This window comes from Poecilia mexicana, unplaced genomic scaffold (genome assembly GCF_051168715.1).
Source record: "Poecilia mexicana isolate PSO_F unplaced genomic scaffold, ASM5116871v1 scaffold_18, whole genome shotgun sequence".
Taxonomy (NCBI): domain Eukaryota; kingdom Metazoa; phylum Chordata; class Actinopteri; order Cyprinodontiformes; family Poeciliidae; genus Poecilia; species Poecilia mexicana.
This window is the reverse complement of record NW_028263387.1, coordinates 8,236,339-8,252,578: the sequence shown is the minus strand read 5'-3', so window position 1 is coordinate 8,252,578 and position 16,240 is coordinate 8,236,339. Positions and strand designations below refer to the sequence as shown.

The 16,240-nt window shown below is 37.2% G+C and overlaps 2 protein-coding genes across 2 annotated transcripts; both read right to left on the bottom strand.

Annotated features, from left to right (window-relative positions):
• Window positions 1-2,050: 2,050 nt before the first annotated feature.
• On the bottom strand, window positions 2,051-6,764 carry LOC106928747 (serine protease 27-like). The gene is made up of 6 exons (XM_015005215.2): window positions 6,628-6,764; window positions 5,004-5,021; window positions 4,272-4,434; window positions 3,456-3,706; window positions 3,183-3,358; window positions 2,051-2,816 (listed from the first exon to the last, which is right to left on the bottom strand). Exons 1-6 carry the CDS (start codon window positions 6,761-6,763, stop codon window positions 2,415-2,417), a joined length of 1,146 nt encoding a protein of 381 aa, XP_014860701.2. The 5' UTR covers window position 6,764; the 3' UTR covers window positions 2,051-2,414.
• A 2,464-nt stretch (window positions 6,765-9,228) lies between these two features.
• LOC106928748 (serine protease 27-like) lies at window positions 9,229-15,165 on the bottom strand. The gene is made up of 6 exons (XM_088016006.1): window positions 15,151-15,165; window positions 14,719-14,736; window positions 12,854-12,903; window positions 10,956-11,200; window positions 10,704-10,858; window positions 9,229-10,046 (listed from the first exon to the last, which is right to left on the bottom strand). The coding sequence occupies exons 1-6, from the start codon at window positions 15,163-15,165 to the stop codon at window positions 9,579-9,581; spliced, it is 951 nt and encodes a 316-aa protein (XP_087872132.1). The 3' UTR covers window positions 9,229-9,578.
• Between the last annotated feature and the right edge of the window lie 1,075 nt (window positions 15,166-16,240).

Sequence of the window (16,240 nt, the reverse complement as noted above, 5' to 3'; positions counted from 1 at the left end):
TAAAAGCTAAGCTTGACCGACTAGTTTTGGATGCATTTTAAGCATCTCAGCTGCTTCATTGTACTTTAGCCTTACATCAGATAGTTCAGACAGGCGAAAGAAGCTGCCCGAAAAACATTGCACAGCAACAGATTACTAGATTTTATCTCCCTACTTCAAAGTAAAAGTGTCCAAAAGTTAACAATCCGAAATGCATGAACTGTGTTGGTTTTGGATTCTTTTTCAGACAGAATGTGCCCGGGCGTGAATTTCCACTTTGTGTTTACCTGTAAGACTCAGGTGAGTTGAGATGACTTGGCAAACCTGTAAACTCATGACTCTCTCTCCTTACTGTAAAACCATGTTTATTCAAATATAAAATGACTGAAAAAAATAATTCTTATTAGTAATATCATTTAAAATTATTTGACTTTAGCTATATTTATGTAATCATAGAATTGTCTTTTAATGCTTGTTAGCATCAGCTAATGCTGTAATCTTTCAATGAGAAGGCTGAAACCTGTTTTTGACATTAGAAAATCTTTTAAATTTGGACCAAACCAAGTCATCATACTCATGCGGTCGCCCAATAAAATGAAAAAATCATTTGATTTAGTCTGACAGGGAAGCCATGTTGAATGCACTAGTACAGTTTTCTATAAATACATAAACACAAAGTTGAAAGATGTCAAAAGGAGCATCTTGTCAAATAACATTGTTGAAGTTTATTCTTTGCCAACATTGTTTTTTGCTCAGTTCTCCTGAACATGTCAGTCAAACTGAGCTTTGACTTTCAGCCACTGCGACACCAAGTTTCTTTTTTTGTTTTGTTTTTGTTTTCTTGCCGTGTTGAAACATCGGGTCGCTGAGATGAAGCTTCAGCTATTCAGTGCATGGCCTGATGTCTGGTTAGGAGTTCATGGTTGGGTCGATGACTGCGATGTGCAGCCCAAATCATTATCCCTCCACCACTGTGCAGCTAATCATGGTTTTGGTTTGTGCATTATGAACAATAATGAGAGAAATTAGATATACTCCTTGAGATTTTTTCCTCTGAGCTCCCCAAACCGATGGGCACCAACAAGTGAAACGCCTGTGTTTCATTGTTGGTGCCTGACCGATGGCGAAGTTCATCAATGACCAAGTTCATCGGTCTGTGCCACAGTGTTGACACACACATCTGTAGGCCTCAGACCAGCAAACTGACCAACATCCTGCTTTTATAAAAGTGATCACACCATTGGTGGTCAGTTATAGATAAGTTTGTTCATGTGGCAGCACCTAGCCGCTACTTTCCCTCATAAATCCTATGGAAACAGGAAGAATGTGCTTAGTTTCTACACAGAAAGTGTCAACTTGATAAAATAAATGACAGTTTGGAATCTGTTTTTTGTTTTTTAGCCTTAGGTTAGATTCATAATAGTCAGAACCTGTGACTAATACGCCTGCAAAATGCATGGCTGTAGGTAGGAAACAAAGTAAAATGCTGTGCGGTTTGGCGCTTTCACCGTTTTACTGATATTCACTGTTTACATGTAATGAGCTTTTCAAAACAAATGGAAATCATTATTTCTGACCAACAACCAGCAATTAAACCTTTGCTTATATAAAGTGCATGTCCCACAGTAACTTTTCATCTGGGCGACATAAGATGGACATATTTTCCCATATCGAAAACTGTTGATTCATTCTGACTCTGGTATGCTTGAACTTTTCAAGTCACATTTTTAACTGGCACACCTTCTTAAAAAACAGGCTCTTAGTTTTTCCAGGAAGCATTTCAAAATTGCTCTCCCAGTAAGTTAAATGTAGTCAAGCAGGTCTTGTACTTACAGTCTTGTGAAAAGTTAAAGACAAACCATTAGATATTCTCCTGGTTACGAAGAAATGCTCACTTCTTCACATTTATTTTGGATTGGCTTGGCTTAGTTGAAATTCTCCTGAGACGTATTAAAATCCCTTGCCAGACTCATAAACTGCTTTTGTCAAACTGGACACCAAACTGTTCACTGAGCCTTTCAACTCTGAAATATCGGGTTGGCACAAAAAATAATTGAACCCAACAGAAATATATAGTTTTGAATGACTTTAATCACAGTTTATCACTAATCACCGATTGTTTTTCACATTTAATAAAATAACAGTATGATTGGTTGCTAAAAGTCCCAAACCTGTTGTCTGTTAAACACTTAATTGGCATTTATAGTTGGGTAAATAAAATCAACACAATGTAAAGGACAGAAAAAAGAAAAAAAATCTTTCAATTTTGAGAGGTCTGTTAAACTAATTACCAGATAAACTTTACACCCTTCCTTTGCTTTGTAGAAATCTTAATTTGTGAAATAAAACTAAATCAGTTGAACAATATCAACATTTTGATCCTAATGTAGAGAGTTGGTTATGAACTAGAGTGCAGCATGAGTGAAAGTTATGAGTTAGTTTCCAGCACCACCAACAAACAGATGGAGAAACAGAACAAGAGCAGAGAGAGGGAAGACGCGAGCGATGGGAATCAGAGTTTCAACACCGCCAAATATGCTGCCGTCAGTGGTAGTGTAAGGGTACCAAGTGGAAATGTTATGGTACCAAGTGGGATAGGGTGTGGGAGATGGTGGTGGAGGACAGGTGTAGTTAAAGTCGCTGTCATTGCCTGGGGAGGTGTAGGTAACAAAGCCTGGCTCCATGCCAGTGACTCTGTCGGTGATCCATTTATGGTACTGGGACACACGGGTGTAGACAGAAGGTCGGCCCAGGTAGTTATCATAAACGTAACTCACAATCCCACTCTGGACCCAGATGGAGTCTTTCTTGCTCACTAGAGCTGCGCCTTGGTCTCCCTGTGGAAGAATTTTACAACATGTTTAACAGTGTTTTTCAATCTGGTCCAATAGAGACAGGCAGTTTAAAAAACCCAAAAACACTGCTACTATATTACAATCAACAAAGTGAGACAGAACACACATCTCATTAAATTGCCTGAGATAAGAACTAAATTGAATGAAATCTGCTGTGTCACTTGGAAAATATGCTATTTTTTATATATATTTCTTAAATCAGTCACTGTTGTGATAGTACAGTATGAGACATGGTACACTGTAAGATGCTGTTTTAACAAATATTTAAAAGAAATAAAGTTGCTACTGCAGATTTAAAACCTCAAAAATATAAAATCAAAAAATTAAAGAACAAAAAAGGGTAATTACATAATATGCATTCTTTGAGCCATTTTCACTCCCAGCACACATCATGTTGTCTGTTATTGAACGGCCATAGTAGTAGTAGTAGTAGTAGTAGTAGTAGGTGCGGTACAAGCAGCTGCATTTAGTGTTTCCAAATACTGATACATCAACCTCCTGGAGAGTGTTGGGATAGTAGTATCCTAAAGAAAAAAGTTTTAAGGGTTATTTCGCTTTGAAGAATTCAACAATGGTATTGCACAGAAAGCTGACGTAAAGAAACAAAACTGTAGAAATTACCATAGTTGCTGAAACCAGTAACCCAGCTGCTGGTCCCATCATAGAAAGTGCTGTTTTCTGCAGCCAAACACACCGGTCGGATGTAGTCAGTGAAGTTGACAGGAGCAGACAGCTTCACAAGGCAGATGTCGTTTCCATTGCTGTAGGTGTAGTCTTGATGGCAGACAAAATAGTCAACTCTCCGAGTAACTTCACCAAGTCCAGACTGGTTGGTGGCACCAAAGTGCAAAACTGCACCACTAAGGTAATAGCTTAAAGAAGAGAGAGAAAGTGTTTGAACATAGTCATTGGGTATCACTATAGGTAGATCCTTGTCTGCCTTTCTTGCTTTTGTAGACCTGGCATCCTTTATCCAGTTGCTGAACTGACATGACTGCTGCTCTTCAATGAGTTTGTTGCAGGTGAAATCTCACTTTTGAGTTGACTAGATTAATTTTAATAATTTTATTGATAAACCCCTTTATCTCAAATTGAAATCTCCAAGGGCTCATTCACACGCTGATGATGGCAAACTATTGGATTTTAGCTACAGTTGCCATGGCTCCGGCTGACAGAAGCGCGAGGCTGCATGTTTTACGCCATCGGTCTCACCAACACAGATGGGGGAAGTAAGGTTATGTTGCCCAGGGACACAAACGATGAGGGCAGGGCAACCAGGAATCGAAAAGTCTTTGAAAGTTAACTCTAAGAAACAATAATGTGAAGTACAACTGAATTATTAAAAAAGAATGCAATTCATTAAGAGATTTCATTTGTTGGTTCCTACAGTCTTTTGTTCATAATCACAAGCAAAAATACCAAACCATGGCTTCCTACCTTGTTGAGCATTGAGCAGCTGTCAACACCCACTCGTCGGTGATCAGAGATCCTTGACAAAAGATGTAGCCATTTAAGGTTAAAGCCACATGCCAGGGCCAACTTCCTGGAGACGCATCTTGCCCTCCGATGATCCTGCTGTTGATGGGAGTCCTGGCACAGGCTTTACAACAATCACAAAACGGGAACAAATGTTAATGTTGCAACCAGTTTTCAGTACTTTGGTCAGTTAAAAATTTATTTTTCTACTCCCCCACAACACACAGGCAAATCTTTGTCAAAAATGTGGTGCTTGAAATGCTAAATATAAAAAACCTGAAAAATGAATGTTAGCCAGTTGCTTGGTCAATGATTAACAAAAGTGACTCAAGCTAATTAATGTACAATGTTTCATTCATGCATGTTTGTCATATTACAAGCATCAATTTCAGTGCATTTTATTGGAACCAACACAAATAACATCATAATGGTCTCATTTTATTTTGCACTACTTCGCATTGGACTATCAAGTTAAACCCCAACAACATACATTCAAGTTTATGGTTCCAACGTCACATTCAAAGGGTCTGGATACTTTTGTAAGGCATTCTAAGTGATGCACTATTTTTCCCACCCAAAAAACTGTGAGCAAAGAGTAACAATCATTTTACAGGTAAAAAAAAAACTAAAGTATAATAGGTTTTTCTCCCCTGCTGTTAACAGAAAGCTAGAAAAGGAGTGTTTGATACTTACCGGGTTGAGAGTCACCTCCTGCAATTTACACACACACACACACGCACACACATAAATATATGAAACAAGTTAGCTGAGATTTGTTTTTCTCACATTTGTCAGATGCACATCAATGCAATCATCAGATCTTATCCCCTCACTACAGTCATGTGTTTTACATCATTGATGTTGAAAGAGTCTAGTTTCAAATGGTGCAAGATGACTATTTGTGTCACTATCATATATGAAGCCAATAATAAACAATATAAAATTTACAAAAGTAAGAAATAAACTGTATTAAATGAGGCAAATGTTTGTATTTCATCGGTAGTTCAGTAGTTTATCCACAAGTTGACATGATGGTCTTTTAAGATTAGCCGATTGACCAAGATTGACTGAACATGAAAACAATTAGAGAAGCGATCATCCAAACCCCCTGTCCTTTTCCATCTTGTGCCTGTAAAGCAACCATATAATCCAAATCTACTGAATCAATGACTATCAGATTTTCTTCAGGTAGTTAAAGTATTAAGTATTTCTGTGAATTACCTCTATCTCACAGATAATTTAACTGTAGACCGTTTCAGGATATTTCTACTTATACTCAATATCAAGCGATTGATATTGAGTTTTTCTCTGAGCTAGTTTTGGTAGCTCAGAGAAAAACTACATTTTATTGCGGATTTTGAGTTTAATTACTGTCAACTATGGCTGATAAAGTGGGTGAAAAATCCTCAAGTCAGTTGTTAAAGGACGTATGGCCAGGTGTAGGTGGATTTGCATTCTCATGAAAATGCATCATTTAAAACTAATACTGCAAAAGTGTAAAATAATAAAGTAGTTAAGTGAGCAGCATGTGCTCCAGTGGTTCATGGAGGTGGATTCTGTAGCAAATTGGAAACAGAACTTTAAGTCTTATGGCTAAAAATTAATGAATAAAAAAAAAAGACAATTGGATTTATATTTTACATAGATCTATTCAGTCCCATATAGAATAAAGGAAGAGTAACTAATATTTTCTAGGTTTCTAATATGCTGAAACCTAGAAAATGGTTTAAGAGGTTTTCTTCAAATATTGGTGAACTGCAAGCAAAAGACTGGTTTGGTGATTAAAGGCACTGTGCCATTAATCACAATGCCTTTGCCACTTCAGGTTTGTGAGGTGGTAAGGTGTGTGTGGTTCTGTTGTGTAAGGGTGTGTGGCCGGCCGTGGAGGTAAGGTTGTTGGGTGGAGGAGCATGGAGCGGGGCTGGTTGTATGTCTGGTTCCAGGCCTTTCCTAGGAAAGGCATTTTACCATTTCTAGGAAAAGGAAAAACTGTTTTTCCTTTTGTAGTACCTACATTAAAAACATTAATAATGATAATTAAAAAACATCAATAATATTGATTAAAAATATATATAAATAATAAATCAAAAATAGCAAGAACACATTTGATTTTCGCTAATTTATTAATATAACTCAAAATTTGTCAAGAGATTTTTTTTAAAAAATATAACTGTTGCTGAATGTATTGTTTCCAATATGTTGGAACCTGAACAATAAATGTTATCCCTAAATGTTAATCTTGTGAAACAGCAGTGACTGATTCAGTGATTATAGGCAGTTTGCATATCAGTATTTAAGTTAAATATTTTTTTCTCACCTTTGAAGAAGAGTGCGATCATCACAGTGATGCCCCATGCAAACCCTTGAAGAGCCATTGTCACCAGTATCTCTTTTCTCTGGTTTTCAGCATTAAATACTAGAATTTTTTTGTTTAGCTCCACCCAAAGTGACATGATGTCTAATAAGCTACACCCATCACAAATTATCTCTCTCTGATCTGCATTGGCTTGGATCTGAAAACAAAACAAAACAAAACAAAAAAAAAACAAAGAATGAATCCAAACTTGTCTGTTGGGAATGACTTTGCATACATTTTGTGCAAGTGAGGTTATGTTATGGTGCTCAAGTCAAACAAGCTGGACAAGCTTATTTATGCATCATAGCTTCCTCTGTCTTAACAGATCATCCAAATAACCAGTTTAGTTCACGTTGCCATCCAGCTACTAATAATCCAAAACACTGGGAAGCAATTTTACTTCACAGTTAATTTGTGTGGACCAAGAGGGCCAAGTGAAAAAAAAGCTATATTTTTCTGTTAGTACTAGAGCAGTTATGAATTGCAAACACTTCTGAGTTTAATCAGCTAAAAGGAAGCACAAATAGTCGCGTGTATTAAACGTCACAAAGGTCACAAGCAAAATTCAACTTTCAAATGTTTGTTTTACGACGAACAGCATTGAAATGCGAACAAATTTAAAATACCAAATTAGAATTTTCAAACATTTCTCAATCTCATGTCAAGTCATAAAACTGAAAGTTCTCACAACAGAGCCTGGTGAGATGAGGCCTAAGAATGTAGAAAGAAAAAGAGCTGGTTCACTTCACTGTTTTACAAATGTGATGTGGTCAACATTGCTAAATTTACAGATTACCAGTTCAAATGCATATGTAAAATGTGAGGTGATGGAGTAATGAACTTTGCCTTATGAGTTAATTTCTGTTGCACCATTAGAGGCAGTAAGGGCTGTTGCTCGCAGTTGACACATGCCCATTGCTACTCCCATTTCTTGAATTGACCTTTGCCAGAATAGGAAGCCAGGCACTGATGAATTTCCTCCAGGCTGTGTTGTTGGACCACTTTCTGTTTATATTTCCATCCCTAGCTGAAAAACTTTAGCATTATGGCATCTTTTACCTACAGTGGCTTGCAAAAGTATTCACACCCCTTTAACTTTTCCATGTTTTGTCAAATTACAACCATAAACAAATATATTTTATTGAAATTTTGTGTGTAAGATCAATGCAATTGTATACAGTTGTGAGGTAGAAAAAGACATGATTTTTTTTTTACCAATAAAAAACTGAAAAGTGTGGTGTGAAAAGTATTCAGCCTCTGAGTCAGTACTTCGTAGAACCACCTTTTTGCTGAAGTTCCAGCTTTCTTTTCTTTTACAGTTTATCTCTACCAGATAAACTTTGTCTAGTGAATGAAGTTTTTGCCTTTCATCTTTGCAAAATGGCTTCAGCTCGGTCAAATTAGATGGAGAGCGTTCATGAACAGCTGTTTTCACATTTGGCCACAAATTCTTGATTGGGTTTATGTCTGGACTTTGACTGGGCCATTTTATCACACTATGTTGTTTTAAACCATTCTATTGTAGCCCTGGCTTTATGTTTAGGGCTGTTCTGCTGGAAAGTGAAGATCTGCTCCGGTCTCAAGTCTTTTCCACAATCCAACGGGTTTTCTTCCAACTTTGTCTTATATTTGGCTCCATGCATCTTTACGTCAACTCTGACCAGCTTCCCTGTGTCTGCTGAAGAGAAAAATTCCCAGAGCATGATGCTACAACCACCTTTTTTATTTTTTTACAGAAGGGATGGTGTATTCAGTGATGTGCTGTTAGTTCTCTCCCTCACATAGTGTTTTGCATTTTTAGCCAAAAAATTCTACTTTGTGGCTATTTGTATGTCCAACATGGCATCTGGCAAACTGCAAACAGGAGTTCTTATGATTTTCCTTAATGGCTTTCTTCTTTCCACTTTTTCATAAAGACCATGTTTATGCAGTGAATGACTAATAGTTGTCCTGTGGACAGATTTGCCCACCTGAGCTGAAGATCTCTGCATTTGGTCCAGAGTCACAATGAGTCTCTTGGCTGATTAATGATCTCCTTGTTCGGCCTGGAAGTTGAGGTGAATGTCTTTGTCTTGGTAGCTTAACAGTTGTGCTGCACTCTTTCCATTTTCGGATGATTGCTTGAACAGTGCTCTGTGAGATGTTCAAAACTTATGAAATCTTTTTATAGCCTAAGCCTGCTTTAAACTTCTCAACTTTCTCCCTATGCTTCAACTTTTCAGGTCAAATTTTTTCCTGACACACCTTCTTAAAAAAAACAAGTCATCTTAGTTTTTTCCAGGAGGCATTTCAAAATTACCATTAATTTAAAGGTAGTCGAGCAGGTCTTATACTTGCAGTCACAGTTCACTATAGTCATCAAGATATCCTCTCTTCTTGACATTTATTTTGGAATGGCTGAATTAAAATTCTCCTGAGACACATTAAAGTCCCTCACCAGACTCGTAAGCTAATGCGTCTTTGTCAAACTGGACACCAAACTGTTTGCCGACCCTTCCAACACTGAAGCATCATGAGGTTGACTCAAAAAAGATTGAACCATCAGGAAAGTACAGTCTTAAATGGTTTTAATCAGTTTATTTATGACAAATCAACATTTGCTTTCATACTTAATACAATTCGAGTGATTGGTAAAAATTCCAAAATTATGTTAATCACTTGAGATTTAATTGACATTTGCCATTCGGGTAAATATAACTGACACAATGTAAAGGAAAGGGAAGGAAAAAAGTAAATATTTTTCAATTTTATGAGTGGACTGTTAAATTATCAGATAAACTTATTACACCCTTCCTTTGCTTTGTAGAAATCTTAATTTGTGAAATAAAACCAAATCAGACAATATCAACATTTTGATCCTAATGTAGAGAGTTGGTTATGAACTAGAGTGCAGCATGAGTGAAAGTTATGAGTTAGTTTCCAGCACCACCAACAAACAGATGGAGAAACAGAACAAGAGCAGAGAGAGGGAAGACGCGAGCGATGGGAATCAGAGTTTCAACACTGCAAAATACGCTGTCGTCGTCAGTGGTAGGGCGCTGAGTGGTAAAGTCGGGGCGCTGAGTGGTAAAGTCGGGGCGCTGAGTGGTAAAGTCGGGGCGCTGAGTGGTAAAGTCGGGGCGCTGAGTGGTAAAGTCGGGGCGCTGAGTGGTACTTGGCGGTGGAGGACAGGTGTAGTTCAAGTCGCTGTCAATGCCTGGGGAGGTGTAGGTAACAAAGCCTGGCTCCATGCCAGTGACTCTGTCGGTGATCCATTTATGGTACTGGGACACACGAGTATAGATGGAAGGTAGAACCTGCTGGTAATCAGTATAACTCAGAATCCCACTCTGGACCCAGATGGAGTCTTTCTTGGTTACTAGAGCTGCACCTTCGTCTCCCTGTGGAAAAATTTTACATGTTTGTTAAAACTTTTTTTTTTTCAAGCTGGTCTGAAAAAAAAAAGTCGGAGGCCTTTTAAAAAAAACAAACACACTATTACTATATTATAATCAACAAAGTGAGGCAGAATGCACATCTCATTAAATTGCTTGAGATAAGAACTGACTAAATTGAATTAAAGCTGCTGTGTGTAACTTTTATAAAAGAGAAACCCAACTCCTCTGCCTCCTCCCTGTGCTACTGTTATCTACAGAAATAAAATCAGGAGAAGGATTGTTGTAGCGCTATCAATCAATGCTCATATTTGCGCTGCTCAATGTGCTGGACAAACACTAAACAGTTTATCTGCTGTGATCAGTGGCTATACTAACCAGCCTTAGCATTTGTGGCAGGCTCTCCTGATAAACTATAGCGCAGCAGAGAGTAATTGTGAGGGAGGGAACTCTACGCATGATTGACCCTCCTTCTGAGTTTGATTGGTTGTTTCTGACCGAGTCATGACTATCTGTCTCATAGCATACTGTTACAAAATAGTTACAGTTTCACCAAATATCTAGAAAAGTTACTTAAAACTTCTTTAATGCAGATTTAACTTCATAAAGTTCAATTTAGCTCAAAACATAAAACCAAAAAATAAGAACAAAAAAGGTAATTACATCAAGCTTATCCTTTGAAACAATTTCACTTCCAACACACATCACGTCCTCTGTTATTGGATAGGTATAGTCGATGTTTTTGTGGATGCAGTTGCATTTTGTGTTCCCAAGTACTGATGGATTGATTTCCCGGATAGACTGGGAAGTCAACGTTTCTGAAGAAAAAACAGTTTTAAGGGTTATTTCTCTTTGAAGAATTCAACAATGGTTTTGTACAGAAAGCTGATGTAAAACAAAAACTGTAGAAATTACCTACACTAATGGCCCAGCTCCTGGTTCCATTGTAAAAAGTGCTGTTTTCTGCAGCCAAACACACCGGTCGGATGTAGTCAGTGAAGTTGACAGGAGCCGACAGCTTCACAAGGCAGATGTCGTTTTCTTTGTATAAGGTGTAGTTTTCGTAACAGACAAAATCGGCTATTCTCCGTGTCACTGTACCATAACCAGACTGGATGGTGGCACCGAAGTACAAAGCTGTGTCACCAGAAAGGAAGTATCTTAAAGAAGAGAGAAGAAAGTGTTTGAATATGATTGTCACTGAGTATCAATATAGGTAGATCTTTATTTCTTTCTTGCTTTCAATTCAATAATAAAGATTTGTAGAACTGGGATCCTTGATCCAGCTGCTGAACTGACATGACTGCTTCACATCACTGAGTTTACTGCAGTGGACTACCGTAAATTCTGGACTATAAGCCGCTACTTTTTCCCCCACACTTTCAACACTGCGGCCTATACAAAGGTGAGGCTGATGCATGTTTTCTTTTTTGTTTTCCCCCACACTGCCAAAAACATTTAGCCTCATAACAATACACCAGTGTTTCCCAACCCTGGTCCTCGAGGCACACTGTCCTACATCTTTTAGATGTTTCCCTGATATGCCTAAATCAGGGATATTAAATCCCTGTTAATCATCAATTAACAGTCAATTGATGACTGTTAATCAGTCATCAATTGAAATCAACTGGACTGAAGCAAGAAAATACCTAAAGCATGCAGGGCAGTGTGCCTGGAGGACCAGGGTTGGGAAACACTGAAATAGACCAATGAAATTGAGGGGTAGTTTAGAGATCTAATGAAATTGTGCAATAAATTAAGAACAATTTCACAAATCAATGACCGGTATAGTAAATCTCTTTTTTTCGCTCTCATCAACATGGAAAACACTCAATGAAAATATTATGCAGCTTTTATGTTAAAGGCGATCATTTTAGGCAGTTCAAGGACATAAACTTGGGATAAAAGAATCGATGGTGAGACAAAGACGCCAGCATGAAGAACTGAGTCAAAGCAAAAAGATGATGAAAGCTTTCAGAAGTAACCATAACAGATGGCCCGAACTTGAAAACTTTCTTTAAGACTGGCTTAAGACACAGACAGAAAGTGGCTGCAGTGTTTCTACCGTGCAGATCAGACTGAAGGCTAAAGTAATCACCACCGAAGTGAGAATCGAAGATTTGAGGTGGGCCATTGTGGTTTTTTAGATTTATGAGACATAGAGGCCTATCTATCAAGGCATGCATGGCTTTGCGTCAACAGCTCCTTCCCGACTACAAGGAAAAACTTGCTAACTTCCACATGTTCACTCAAACCAAGATGGTGTAGAATTCCATCAGGCCATAAATCATAAATATGGAAGAAGAACTTTTGATGTTTGACCTGCTTCTCATTGAGACTGTTAATAACGACAATGAAGATCCCAGAGATGTTGGAATGTTTGTGCACTGTTCAGTAAAAAAGTATAAGCAATGTAACTTGTTACTGATACATAAACGGTTACTTTTTAATGTATATTTTAAGGAAGCCGTGTTACAGGCACTGTTCGAAAGAAAGCATTTGTAATATGTATATTTTATACGAATTAAATTAAAAGTTAAAATTTTTAATATCTTTCCGTGTAAATATGTCATATTACAATGTGGGTCACCTGCAATTTACCATCTTACTAATCCGGTGCGGCCTGTACAAATACAAAATTTATTTTCTTTCTAAAATTGGAGCATCCAACTTTTAATCAGGGGTGTTGTGTAGTCTGGAATTTACGGTAGATTAAATAACTCTAAGAAACCTATGAAGTGCAACTCATTAGTTGGTTACTGCCGGTGTTTTGTTCATAATCGCAAACAAAATGCCAAACCATAGCTTCTTACGTTTTGCATCGAGCAGCTGTCAGCACCCACTGGTCGGTGATCAGAGATCCCTGACAAAAGAGGTAGCCGAATGATTTAAAAATGACACTCCAGGACCAATTTCCTGGAGACGCATCTTGCCCTCCGATGATCCCGCTGTTGTTGGTAGGGATGGCACAGGCTTTACAACAAAAACAAAACACAAAGGGTAGCGGCACTGATAGTTTTCACTTCTTCGTTTTTTGTTTTTAAAACAGTGGGTCGGTCAGAACATACAGGCAAATCTTTGTTAAAGGGGGAGCATTATGCCTTTTCCAGACACATGGTGCCATTTTATGGCACAATCAAGCAACAGTTGTTATTAAAGTGCTACCTACATCAAATATAACTTAGAAATTTGACTTCATAATTTAACTCCTTGAAATTAGGCTTTTGTCTCTAAAAACTCCTGCTCTCTCTGAAACTCTACCTTCTGGAAGACATAACGCTGCTCCTTTATTAACCCTTTAACAACGTTTTATCAGGGAAACGGGGAATTAACACAAATGAGTTTTTTTCCCCTTCCTTTCTTCTATGTTACTATTACCACTATTGGCAAATTGTTGATAACATATCATTATTTTTTCTCTTTTTAAACATTTTACTTATTGTTACATAACACAGATTAAGAAGAATCTATAGGGGTACATTGGCAAGGAGTTACTAATTATTCTGATGCTATATGTCCATTTGTTATTTACTATTGTCATTATTACTATTGCTGTCATCCATAGATTTTCTTATGAGAGTGAGTTTGTAACCATTTTGCCGATGTAATATAGTTTTTGTTGGTTCTGTAGCACAGTATATTGAACAGGCACATGGATATTATAACTTGGTTTTAATTACAAACTTTTGATAATTACAGAGCCAGTAAGTGATATATTTCATTAAATTGAGATGAGGGGTAGTATTAAATGAGTGTTAACTTCTTCATACTCCTTTTCAAACAGAAAAGTAGTGGTAAACTAATTTTGTTCTTGGTTATGTATGCAGATGTTTCCTCTGTCCTACTGATTGCTTGTTTTTAAAAACCTGTTTGAAATAAATGTTATCAAGTCAGCGTTTCACTGAGAAGCAGCTATTATAGCAAGTTGAGCTGATGTGCAGTTCCAGCAGATGTTTGCTAATTGTGGCTGGCTAGTCTGAAGAAGCAGAGTCGGGGAGTCACAGGGAAGGGAGGCTCTACGTTGGAAGATTAGAAATTGCAGCTCGGAGGAGGAGCTTTGTTCTCGAAGGCGGAGCTGAGTGGTTCCCCAGACAGATTAAGGGATCTCAAATATTACAAAGCAACACTCCAGGAATGATTTTGATGAGGGAATAACATAACATGACGTAAAGCTCAAAAAGTTGATTATACGTAACACTGCCCCTTTAACAATGTGTTGCTTGAAATATTTAATACAGCTATAAAAAACTGAAAATTAAATTTAGTCCATATATATTGTAACTTAATGATATTTAACAAAACTGACTCTACTGTGCCTTAGACATGCCTGTTCTTGTGATATTACAAACATCAATTTCAGTTCATTTTAAAAGGATTTTATGGGATAGATCAACACAATACACTATGATTAAAATTTAATTTGCCACTACTCTGCGATGGTGTATCATATTGAACACCAAGAACCTACCTTCAGGTTTGTTTGTAGCATCACGTTCAAAGGGTCTGAATACTTTGGTGGTGAAATTAGTGTATCACTAATTTCACCACCTCAAAAATCTTACAAATCAACATGTGATCATTTTCACCATTTTACAGGTAAAAAAATCCCCAAAAGTGCAATAATTTTTTTTTTTTTTTTTTCCTGTTAAAAATTAGAAAAGGAGTGTTGGATACTTACCGGGTTGTGAGTCACCTCCTGAAATTTACAAACACAAACGCATGCCAAACAAGTTAGGTGAAAGTGTTTTCTCACTTTGTCAGAGATGTCAAATCCATCATCAGATCTTATCCCCTCACTACAGTCATGTGTTTACATCATTAATATTAAGAGACTGATTTTGTGTCACTGTCTTGTATGAAGCCAACCATCAACAATATAAAAGTGGCAAAAACAAACTATATTAAACAAGACAATTGTCTGCATATCATTGGCAGTTCAGTAGTTTATTCACAAGTTTGTATGACAGTCTTTTGAGATCAGCTGTACAGACTTGAATAAACATGGAATAATTTAGTAGATTCAACCAAAACCACTGAACATTTCCCTAGCTCTTAGTTTTGCTAAATCATAATCCTGTTTTCTTTTTCTGTGTCCTTTTCCATGTTGTACCTGTAAACAAGCCATGTCATACTAACGTCTATCAGTTTGTTTCTTCTCGTAAATTATTTCTGTGGATTATAGATATAATCTCACGGATAAATTACTTATAGGCCAGGCGTGTCGAACTCATTTTCATTTTGGGGCATATCAAAAATCTGAATGTTCTTAACGGGCCTGTTGTGCCAGAATGTTTTCATAAAAACCATTTGAATTAACAATAAATAGCTATTTTAGCATAAAATAAGTGTTTCTTAAAATTAACTATTATTGAACATCTTTTCACTGATCAGTCCATCCAGGATTTTGCGATTGTTTTTGTGGTGCTAATTTATAAATATTTATTTATAAATATGTAGTAATTTGTAATTTATAAATATGTAGTATCATGCACTAATGCATGATACTACATATGACTTTATTTTTATTGTCGTATCAAGTAAGACTGAGGCAGCAGTCACTTAAACTCAATGTAATTGGTCAATTTTGAAAAACAAAAACAAAAAACAAACAAAAAAAACAACAAAATGACAAAAACTCAGCAAAATCTGAAAAAAAGTGGAGATCTATTGATTTAGTGTGAATTTTGCAGATTTGTGAAAAACTGGAGGGACTTATTAAGGTAATTTGCAGTCTAGAGGGCCACATGAAAAGCTACAGTGGGGCAGATTTGGTCCCCGGGCCCTGGGTAACGGAGGTGAATTGCAAAGCAAATGACTGATTCGATGCGTATAGATGATGTGCGATGCTTTTTGTTGAGAGTATTTCAATTAAAGAGAAATAAAAGTAATATATTTTTTCTCACCTTTGGAGAAGAGTGCGATTATCACAGTGATCCGTCATGCAAACCCTTGAAGAGCCATTGCCACCACTCCCTCTGTTATCTGGTCTTCAGCATTAAATACTTTTCTTTGTTTAGCTCCACCCAAAGTGACATGATGTCCAATTAACTGCTCTGATCACAAATGAGCTCTCTATGTGGACTGGCTTGGATCTTAAAAGAGCAAGAATGAATCCAAACTTGCCTTTCTGGATCACTTAGTTTGTAATGACGTACCTGAAGCGCTATGCACAGAGTGTTTTTGGGAAGTGAGGTTATGTT

What these genes read in the sequence shown, in the direction of transcription:
- LOC106928747 (XM_015005215.2), bottom strand. Translation starts at nt 6,763, where the DNA reads ATGTCACTTTGGGTGGAGCTAAACAAAAAAATTCTAGTATTTAATGCT. An exon ending in GCTGCTCAATGCTCAACAAG is followed by an intron (nt 3,707 to 4,271) that starts GTAGGAAGCCAT and finishes CTCTTCTTTAAG; the next exon opens with CTATTACCTTAGTGGTGCAG. An exon ending in TACTGGTTTCAGCAACTATG is followed by an intron (nt 3,359 to 3,455) that starts GTAATTTCTACA and finishes TTTTTTCTTTAG; the next exon opens with GATACTACTATCCCAACACT.
- LOC106928748 (XM_088016006.1), bottom strand. An exon ending in GAGCTGGGCCATTAGTGTAG is followed by an intron (nt 10,859 to 10,955) that starts GTAATTTCTACA and finishes TTTTTTCTTCAG; the next exon opens with AAACGTTGACTTCCCAGTCT. An exon ending in TTTCAAAGGATAAGCTTGAT is followed by an intron (nt 10,047 to 10,703) that starts GTAATTACCTTT and finishes ATTTTTCCACAG; the next exon opens with GGAGACGAAGGTGCAGCTCT.